Here is an 11,052-nt window from a genome sequence, read left to right as displayed (position 1 = left end):
TCTCAGTAACCGGCAGCTGTACCGAGCCAATAACGTAATTGATCCTTTCAAGAATAGCATCTTTCACAATGGGTCGAATATGCCGCTGAACCGAATCACTTTACACCGCATTTGTTTTACTTTCGGATTCGCGGTCTGACAGCAGCAGGGCGACTGTACTGTAGTTTAATGGGCTTCATTTTACACAGCTAATTTCCGGTGCGCGGGAATCCGCTCGACTTTTTATGGTGGTGGCAGTGGAACAGTTCCCTTTTTCATTATGACCCTACATTCAAAGAGGTTGTTTGGCTACTTTGAGCAGGTGTCACACGTCCAACAGCCCCCACATGATGCCCAATATATTACAAACGCTTATTGGCACAATCGGCACGTACTATTGAGTCGGACTTGAATGCTAGCTACGCCCTTGGATGCTCCACTGCCAGGCCTCAACCAACCATGAGCATTTCCCAGCCCCTCGAGACACACCAGCACACCGTGGAACCAACAGGCATTCCAAAAAGGCCATCTGTGTGCTATATGACCCCCCCAAAAAAAAACATAAATAAACTTACCGTCCGGAGACTACGTCCCGACTCCCGCCGTCCTTGTTTCAAGTCCTGCAGCACGACATCAGGAAGGCGGCGCGGCAGGCAGCCTCCCTCCCCTCCACCGCCGTGTTTTTGATTGGTGCGGCCGTCTGCCCCAGACTGCTTCATTTTCTCTCAGTATGCTGCTGCAGCATACAGAGAGAACAGGGAGAGTGAGTGGGCGGTGTTACTCAAGGGCAGGGGGGAGTGGCTTGGGGGAGTGGCTTTCCCACTGTTGTTAATACTGTCTGTTTGGGCGGCCTCAGGTTGCCCAAACAGTTAGTATTAACAACAGTGGGCAAGCCACTTCCCCAAGCCACTCCCCCCTGCCCTCGAGTAACACTGCATACTGTAAACCAAAACCAGGAAGTTCTGCTTTCTCGCCGTGCGAGAAGGCAGAAACAAATGGTAGTTATATTATTACGGCAATAATTAACTACCATTTGTTTCTGCCTTCTGGCACAGCGAGAAAGCAGGGAGGGCGGCGCCCAAACGCCCCCATGGAGGAACCGCCTGCCCTGGAACACTTCACCACACACAGGGCTAAGTCCCTTTGTCCACAGCCAGAGGGGTTGGGCTCAGAACTATTCGTCTACTTTTCTCTCTCTGCTAGTAGTCCGCACCTGCAAGTGCTGGCTGTAGTTTTTCCAATTCTACTACACTCCAGGCATGCACAGTTCACACTGCTTGCCACTCTTTTAAGTAACTCTTTTAAGTAACTCTTTTAAGTAACTCTTTCAAGTAATATTACTGAACAGAGCCCAGCACAGCTCGCTGCAGACATGGCGGCTGCAGACCCCTGGGCCAGACTAAAGGAAGAAGCCACCTGCTCCATCTGCAGGGAGCTGTACACTGACCCCGTGACCTTGGCCTGCGGACACAACTTCTGCCTTTACTGCTTTAGCACATTTAAGAGTAAAGAGGACCTGGAGAAAGCCTGCCCGGAATGCAAGCAGCGCTTTGACCAAGAAAAGGAAATGAAACCGAATAAGAGATTAGCAAACATGGTGGAGATGGTGAAGGAAATGCAGATAGCGCCTGGAAGCCTGTGTGAGGAGCACGGAGAGAGGCTGCAGCTCTTCTGTGAAACCGATGGTGAACTCCTGTGTGTGTTCTGCAGAGAGACCCCGGCCCACAGAGAGCACCGTGTGACCCTTGTGATGAAAGCAGAGCAGGAGTACAAGGTAAGAGGGACTGGAGTCAGCGCCAAGAAACTCTTGCGGGGTAAAGTGTGCTTTACTAATACAAAGCATAAAGTTGTGGTATTGTTTGCACACTTGCTTAAGGTTTACTTAAGCATTATCATCATTCACATGTATTTTAAATGAAGTGCTATTTTTCGGTCCAGTATTGTGCATTACACAATTTAGCCCAACCATCCTAATAAGTGTTGCTTCTTTCTGGAGTTGACACAAGAAAGTCAGGATTGCAGACATTAGTAAAGTCAGCCTTTTACTCGTGAAACCTGTGTCAGACTCCCAAGGTCTTCTATGGTGTGTACTTCCAGCTCCAGCAGCCCTCTGTCTGTCACTTGACTCCCAAGTGATCCTCTGCAGCTTGAACACAGAGTTCTAAAGAACAACTAGAGCGCTAACATTCTGTAGTCAGGATACAAGTAAGGTGCTTCTGACACCATTTTGTTGGAATAATAGCTGGGAAGCATATAGCGTTTTAATGTGGAGCAGGCTGAAGTGAATGAGCATCAAACAGGCCCCCAGAATTTGGTGGATTTTGTAGAACATTGGAATTTATATGGCGTTAAAATAGAAATGTTGCGTCACAAATGTGTATTTTTTCCAACAAATGTGATTCTTTTCAGTTTACTGACATTCCATGGTTTATCAAACATCTTAAAGCCGCAGAACCTCACCATCTATTACTATTAAACTATCCTGCCTTACGCCTTCCATGACTTCACCCTCTCTGCAAAGACATGTTCTTTGATCAATCCAACTCCTCATTCACCTTATCTACCATCATCCTTCTCAGCCGCTCTTAGTATTCCATCACCTACCCACCCATAACACTCCAATCATCAGTCTCCTCTGACATCAAACTCAACTCAGCATCACCCTCCTATCATATCTTTCCTCTACCAGCCTCCTCACCCTCCCATCATCATACTTCGGCCACTATTCCACCCTCGTCTTCCGTCAAACCCTGAATGTCTCTACCCCATCCTCTGTCATCACACACTTCAGCCATCACCCACATCCGTATCTGTCACAGCCCTCTTCCATCACACCCCCTGCCATCACCCTCATCCTTATCTGTCACAGCCCTCTTTCATCACCCACTGCCATCACCCTCATCCTTAACTGTCACAGCCCTCTTTCATAACACCCTCTGTCATCACCCTCATCCTCATCTGTGGCAGCCCACTTTTATCACATCCACTGCCATCACCCTAATCCTTATCTGCTTTAGCCCTCTGTCTTTGCACCCGCTGCCAACACCCTCATCCTCATCTGTCACAGCCCCTCTTTCATCACATTCACTGCCCTCTCCCCCCACCCTCATCTTTACCTTCCACAGTCCCCGTTCATTACACTCATTGTCTCCACCCTCTTTTTTATTTTTTTCCTTTTTACCCAAACCCATGGTACAAATATCAATATTTCAAAAGATCAGGCTCAATAAATAGTTTTCACACAGTATCAATTTGTTGATACGTTGAAAGACCTTGTCACATCAACGTACAATATCGTAGGGTAAAAAATTGCAAAGAACCATTTTCCATATCTTATCTAATTTATTCAGGTTCTCCTAGAAGCTATAGTGACCCTAAAGAGAAATGTCTACAGTTGGCTCTTCATCGCTACTGGTGGGCCTATGTGTGCCTGTTGTTCGCCATCTTTCCCGCTATTCTTGGACCATGTAATCTTACCCCCAGATTTCAACATATAGGGCCCGATTCCAATGTTGTTTGGAAAGCGTGCTCCTTCTCCCACCAGCCCATGAAAAGGCCAGCGTACCACGGAGCACATTTTGAACCCATGGCGGTCCCCTGCTTCTGATGATACCATCTGCCTCCATGCAGAAAGACATTTTTCGACAAGATCAGATGAATCGTATCAATCAAAATAACATTCTGTTCTAGCCAGTCTGCTGTTTTGGTTTTAAGAAAAGACTCGAAGGCCCGCAATCTGAACTGTTTATTTATGCATGTGTATAGACTGGCAACACCTAATGTAACAAACATGAGACCCTCAGACCATTGGATATCTTCAAATTTGTTTAGGACGTCTTAACTGTCCAGTATATATGCCGGGAGGTTACATAAGAGAGATTGTAAAAACTTCTCAACATATTCAGACAGGCGTTCAGTTGGTGAGTCCACTCCTGAAATGATGGGCATCCCGGGGAAGAAGGACCCCCTTGGTGTACTTTAGGGAGGATGTTAATCCAGGGAAAACTAGGGTTCCTTACAGTCAAATACTGACATTCTTCATCCGTAATCAAGCCCCTCTCTTGCCAGTCTCCCAATTTTATGTTAATAAAGATAGTCAGATCTTTAATAGGATTCTTAGATATGTAAGATACAGGTTCATAACGTGTTGTATCCATGAGTTGTCTATCTATTTCACTTATGTAATCTTCCTTATTCATCAAGATGATATTCCCTCCCTTGTCAGCTTCCCGTATCACGTGAACATCATTCCCTGATAGAGTGTCCAAAGCCAACCTCTCCTCTTTACTCAAGTTATTGGTCCCAATCACCCCCCTTTTTAGGTCTCGGGCCTAGCGTACACTGCGCATGCAGTGTGGGCGTAGCCCCGAGTCTTTTTCTCAGGACTTTTGAAAATGGACCTTGGATTCCACAACGCTTGTGCTTGTGGATTCCCAAGGTTCATTCTCATTGGCCTTTGCGTGCGTTTAGTTTTAAAACAGAACATGCAATAGGTCATGGGCGGACGCGTAGCTCCGCCCATGGCCTATTGCTGTCTGTTACGCGCACTCATGGCCATATATCTTGAATTATCGCAGCCGTGACAGCCGTGATAATTCAAGACATAAACTCGCAGTGGTGCGCGCCACTCGCAGGTTTTTTTTTTTACAAGAGAATCGCGAAAGCGATCGCTTGTTATTAAATGTTCGAAACAACGTGGTATGAGTCTGCATTTCCCTTTTCGGCATCTGTGTTTAAGTGGAAACTTCTAACGTCGTACCGTGAGTGATGCTTGTGTCTAGTAAAACATCAAACCGAGAGTGATGCTTGTGTTGAGTAAAACAAGAAAACTACACAATGGCCAATACTGGATAAACTTACAAAATGGTAACCTTTATGAATAAAACAAAAAGGTCCGTCTTGCGTCACTAGTTAATTTTTTATTTTGTTCACTAGTTGAGTGGTTGCAATTTTTTAAACCATATCACAATTTAAATATGCATGTATAAACAATTTAAACATTTAGACATAACTGACCAACGGCTCTATACATATTTACAAATTCACAATTTTATACACATCCAACGACATTCATACTTCAATCGCACCACTGTACATACACACAACAATAAGGACAAAAATAGAGAAAAACTAATAGGTGTTATTTTCCGACCTAGTTACAATTCTTTCTGAAAGAATGAACACAAATTATTATTTTCAGTTCAAGCAAAACAAGTCTTTTTTTAGGGAGTTAGTCGTAGTTGACAAAAGAGTCCAGTCAATTTTAGTGCAGGTTGACGCTTTTCAAACCCCTGATAGCGGGGTTATCATCAGGACCAACCATTTCTACAACAAAGATCAAATATCAGATTAAAAAATCAGCTCTTGGATTCAGAATTGTTGATACACAAGCCGCCCGTAGGCGCAACCACCATACCTTGAAAATACTGTCAATGTCCCGAATTTGTGAATAGTAAACAATCGACGGCTTTGTGTTGACACTAGACAAAAGAAGCACGACATGACATGATGCAACTTTCTCTTTCGGTTCTAAACTCACCTCTATGGTAATGAAGGTGAAGAACCTACGAAAATAAATGCATGACATATGTCACAAATGGGAACAGTTTAAAGCATATAAGCCTGGAACTGTAGTTCCTAAATAGCGCTTACCGGGCTTCGTGGCGTTTCCTGTTTGATGACCGTTTTTTATTATGGGGATTGACGCTGCGGTTTTTCACCTAAAACAGGGGAATCAGTTAGTAGGCTGCTTAGAGACGCTAGGCGGTCGGTTTGAAAAGGAGTTTTTAGATTTGAAGGATTCCTACCTGAGAGAACTGGCGTTGGTCGCGTCTAGCCGAAGTCAGCACGTGAACGCAACGAGGTTCAGTCCGACGTATCTTTTTACCCGGAAGGGAATTCGGGGACACGTGACTGGTAGTGTAAACAGAAAGTCTTATTTCTCTGTTTACTGAATTGGAAACAGTGCATTTTTTATAGGTTACCATGACAGCTACACACTAGTGAATCGAAAAAAGGGGGAACAAACGATAAAGTGCTGAAAATTGACTTAAAGGTGAATCAGATGGGGTGGCAGCCGTGGAATGAAACTGAGCACAATCACAAGTTTGTTCTAAATATTTCGGAGATCTCATTAAGCCCCGTCATTGCAGTGTTGTATTCCATGATGAGCAGAGCTTCTCGCTGACTTAGTCTTCCTTCAGTGTCACCTCCTCTTGGGTCTGCATCAATTTTTGATAGAATGGTCCATTTTAAATTGTCGTCATGATGTTTGTGTGTTTGCCAATGTAAAACCAATGGTGCATTTTGTGTTTCATTTCGTAACCGTGACTTGTGTTGCGTAATGCGCTGTCTTGCTTCTTGGGTTGTTTTGCCTATATATAATTTAGGGCATGGGCACATAATGCCGTAGACCACATTTCTGGTCTGGCAATTCGTGAATGAGTCGTGCTTCCAATGAATGCCATTAAATGTAAACAAGAATCCTTCGACAGTTTGTACACAGCATAAACAATTGCCGTACTTATGATGCCCTATTACTGGGGGTAGGCTCAGCATGCTTCGCAGAGTGGCTTTGGGCGTGGTAGGTAAAGCTGCCCTGACAATATGGTTTGCCACACTTTTTTCTCTCTTGAATGCGAAGAGTGGGGGATCGACGAAATCACAGTGAAGATTTTTTATCAAGTGCCAGTTCTGTGTGACCATTTTACGCAAATGGTGTGTTTGAGGTCCAAAGGTTGTGACACATACAATTCCGGTTTGAGCAGGTTGTTCTTTCTTTTGAAGGAGCGTGTCTCTTGGGACCCACCAGGCTCTTTTTATTGAGTTTTTAAGAAGTTTTTTGGGGTAACCTCTCAAGACTAACCGAACCATTAGTTCGTTTGCATGATGGAAAAATTCTTCTTTATTCGAACAGTTCCTTCTAATTCGAGGAAACTGTCCGAATGGTAAATTTTGCTTCAGACTTCTCGGGTGATGGCTAGTGAAGTGCAATGCTTTATTCCTGTCTGTGGGCTTGCGAACGAGTGTAGTACCCAGTTTGCCATCCACTGCATAAACTTGAACATCCAAAAATGTGATGATTTTGTTTGACTAATCAAAACTAAATTGAATGTCCTCCATCCTTTGGTTTAACCAGGTCATAAATTCATGTAACTGTTCCTTTGATCCGGACCAAATCATAAATACATCATCGATGTACCGGATGTATTTGTTGATGTATTCAGAGAATGGATTGGAAGTGTAGATGAATTTGTTTTCGTATAATCCCATAAACAGGACTGCCAACTCTGGTGCAAAAGGGCAGCCCATTGCTACTCCTTTCGTCTGATAAAAGAAATCACCATCAAATTGGAAATAATTTCTTGAAAGCGCAAATTTGGCTAGTTGTACGAGAAAGAGAAACTCTCATTGGCTAAGCAAGTGTCCGCTGTAGTTGGTTCTTGCACCAATTTGATCAGGCAACTACGTAAACTCGTCCCCCTACTCTCAAGGAATATGCTTCGAACCATTGTCTCAGCCACAATAGTGTCTAGAATAGACTACGGCAATGCGTTATACCTTGGCCTTCCAAAAAACTCCATCAACCGTCTTCAGGTCATCCTGAATGACGCAGCTCGTCTGATATTTGGAATGCCGAGGAGGACTCATGCCTCCCCTTTGCTCTATAGGCTACATTGGTTGCCTATAGTACAAAGAGTCGAATTTAAGAGTATGTGTATCTGCCACAAAGCAATCCACGGGCAGGCGCCAGCCTACATAAAAGATAGGCTTGAAATATATGAACCTAAGCGCGCCCTGCGATCATCCGGATCTTTTCTGCTATCCTGTCCACGTTTCAAGCTGACAACAAAAGGCGGCAGATCCTTTTCAGTTCAGGCTCCTACCATCTGGAATAAGCTACCGGAGGCGCTTCGTAGAGAATCCAATCTTCTCCACTTTAGGAAGTCCCTGAAGACCTTACTTTTTAAAGACGCATTTACATTCCAGTAGCCGGTTACTAGCTTAGACACTTCTATACTCTTATTTCGTTCTTGTTGCTGTACTTGGTCAGTAGCGCTTTGAGACCTGTCGGTGAGTTGGCGCGGTACAAAACCCAGTTACAAATTACAAATTACAAGTTGGTGGGCACTCTGGCTGGCTGTTCCCTTTGCTCCAAAAAGTAAATGACTGCTTCTAACACCAGGTCCTGGGGAATCTGCGTGTATAGTGAGACTACGTCCATAGTCACTAACAGTTGTTTAGTCACATCGAACTGGACTGATGCTATATGATTGAGAAATGCTGTCGTGTCTTTCAAATGAGCTGGAATGTCATCAATAAAAGGTTTCAAGAAATAATCAATATATTTTGAGACTGGTTCAATTAGTGAGGAGCAGCCTGAAATTATCGGACGTCCAGGGGGTTGACCTCGTCCTTATGTATTTTGGGAAGGACATACATAACGGGTATTCTTGGGTGTTTATTCTGAAGGAAACTGAATTCCTTATGTCCCAAAATTCCTGAGTCACAACCCTCTTGTAATATTGAAAAGAGTTCCTTTTTAAGGTCAGTAGTGGGGTCTTTGCCAATTCTTTTGTAGCATTTTGGGTCACCAAGTTGGCGGTTAACCTCCTTTTTTATATTTGTTGATGTCCCAAATGACTACCGCCCCGCCTTTATCGGCCTGCTCACTAACCAATGTTTGGTCATTTTTTAGAGAGGAAATAGCCTCTTTCTCTTCTTTGGTAATGTTGTAATGAATGAATTGTTTTTTGCTTTCCAAAGCTGTTATTCCTGATAATATAGTCCTCTCAAAAGTGAGTATCTCCTTAGGAATTTTCGAGGGTGATGGGCAAAACGTTGATTTATTATGCAGTCCTGTAACCTCTCTAGTCATTGGTATGGGGTTGTCTTTGAAGAACATTTTTAGTCGTATTTTCCGACAGAATTCCAAGATTTCTAATTTCATTTTAACAAAGTCAGATGCTCGTACCGGGACGAAAGACAATCCTGTGTCGAGTAAAACATCAGCCTACCCTAGCAGAGCAAACCAGGCACAGCTCGGGGAACCGGCGCTCCGGCAGGCCGTCTCTACACGCTGTTCCTAACAGTGCTTGCAATGGACGGCTCCCCTCAGATGTATTAAAAAAAACAACGTTCTCTAGAAATAACTATAACAGTAATCTAGATTTCGTAATTGTTTCTTTGCCTATTTGGCAGTACATGGTTGATATTGAGGTGAAAACCAGGATAGAGAGTGATCATTACCCTCTGGATTTACTGTTAGAAGCCGATTGGGTTATAGGAACTAGGAATATATTGACACTAGATACGGGTGAAGCTCGAGGAAATGAACTAACAGTTAGTAATAATAGGCGCACCGTAAAGTGGCCCCTCATATTAGAGCACGGTGAGATACTTACCTAAATTTACTCACAGTTTGCAATACGATTTGGACCCTTAATAGGATCCTTGTCTGTGTCAATTACTTCTGAACATTTTTTGGCACTGCATAATGAGTTTTTTATGATGCTGAAAAAACTGGTGACAAAAATGCCAAAAAGAGGGTCGCAAAGTTCATTCAATTTGTCTCATAGTAAACCCTGGTATGGGAAGACGTGTAGGGAATCTAAGGGGAATCTCCTGTTGGCAATTAAAACTAAATGCCCAGTGGACATTAGAATGGCAAGGAAAATCTATAAGCAGGTACAGGCCAACTCAAGGAAGGATTGGGAAGAGAATAACTGGGCGGACATGTTGGCAGCTGCAAAAGCAAAAGATACTATAGGGTTCTGGAGGCTAGCTGCAAATGGGGATCATAATGGTAGAGTAGCGAAGCATGTTTTTCTAGATGAACTCACGTTAGTTAACCACTTCACCGCCTTATATGCAAAATACAATGGAAGTTCTGTTAATATTATTGACGAAGCACCATGGCTTACACAGCTGATTTGGATTTTACAATTGAAGAAACAGAGGCTGCCATTAATGCGGTTAAAAGTGGTAAAGCGCCAGGATTGGATAAAATACCGGGGGACCTTTAAAAGCACGATCTAAAGGTATGGGCTCCCTACCTAAATTATCTATTTAATATGCTATCTCGTAGTTTAGATTTTCCCAATAGCTGGAGGGGAGCCGAGATAGCATTAATCTTTAAAAAGGGAGATCGGTCGATACCATCTAATTATCGGCCAATCAGCCTGATGGACATTCTCCAGAAAATTTACTTAAGACATATTTTGGCTCGAGTAAATGTGTGGTTGGAAGAGAAAATGGTGCTCACGAAGTTTCAAGCAGGCTTTAGAAGCAAAGTGCGCACCATTGATCAAGTATTCAGGTTCTGCTGCCTTTCCTGGAAATATGTCCATATTAAAAAGGGTCATCTATACGTCGCCTTTGTAGATCTCAGGGCGGCGTTCGATCTAGTGCCACGAGATCTCCTTTGGAGGTCCCTACATCAGGTGGGGCTACCTAGCTGCTTATTAAAGCAGATAATTGAGCTGCATGCCGGGAATTACTCCAGGGTGAGATGGGGCCCAAATGGGGATCTAACCGAGAACATACCAATCGAACGTGGTGTTCGTCAAGGTTGTGTTTTGTCCCAAACATTATTCTCCCTCTTTGTTAATGATATTCCTGCGTATCTAGAAGAATGCCAAAATGACTCACCAAAAATAAATGGAGAAAAGATACCCGCGCTACTTTTCGCAGACGACACCATTTTAATTTCTCAAACTAAAAAAGGTCTGCAGGCACTATTGAACTCCTTCAGTATTTATTGTAATAACAAAGGATTGGAAATCAACACAAAAAAAACTAAGTGCATGGCTCTAAACCCAATCAAAGCAGATAATGGATACCTTACACTAAATGGTAAAAAATTGGAAGTTGTTGATCATTTTTCCTATTTGGGGATTTCCCTTGACTCAAACTTTACTTGGAAATCGCAAATTGAAAAAAGCAAGGTAACATTTGCACAGAATACCAAACCTATTCTTAGAAAGCATTGTTCGAGCATTAGTAAATCTGTATCACCGGCAATAGAGCTATGCAAGTTTAAAGTCCAACCGGCTGCTCTTTACGGCGCCGAGA

The 11,052-nt window shown here is 43.4% G+C and overlaps 1 protein-coding gene across 1 annotated transcript in view; it reads left to right on the top strand.

The window, feature by feature from the left end:
- Positions 1–1,246: 1,246 nt before the first annotated feature.
- Positions 1,247–11,052, top strand: part of LOC147668967 (E3 ubiquitin-protein ligase TRIM11-like) — a 135,707-nt gene continuing 125,901 nt past the window's right edge. Inside the window, exon 1 of the mRNA XM_086948313.1 lies at positions 1,247–1,753. Within this exon, the coding sequence (XP_086804439.1) occupies positions 1,352–1,753 (402 nt within the window). The 5' untranslated portion in view covers positions 1,247–1,351. The remainder of the gene's footprint in view (positions 1,754–11,052) is intronic.

This window comes from Lissotriton vulgaris, unplaced genomic scaffold (assembly GCF_964263255.1).
Source record: "Lissotriton vulgaris unplaced genomic scaffold, aLisVul1.2 SCAFFOLD_2570, whole genome shotgun sequence".
In the NCBI taxonomy this organism is placed as follows: domain Eukaryota; kingdom Metazoa; phylum Chordata; class Amphibia; order Caudata; family Salamandridae; genus Lissotriton; species Lissotriton vulgaris.
Note: the sequence above shows the minus strand (reverse complement) of the source record. Positions and strands in the feature narration are given on the sequence as shown.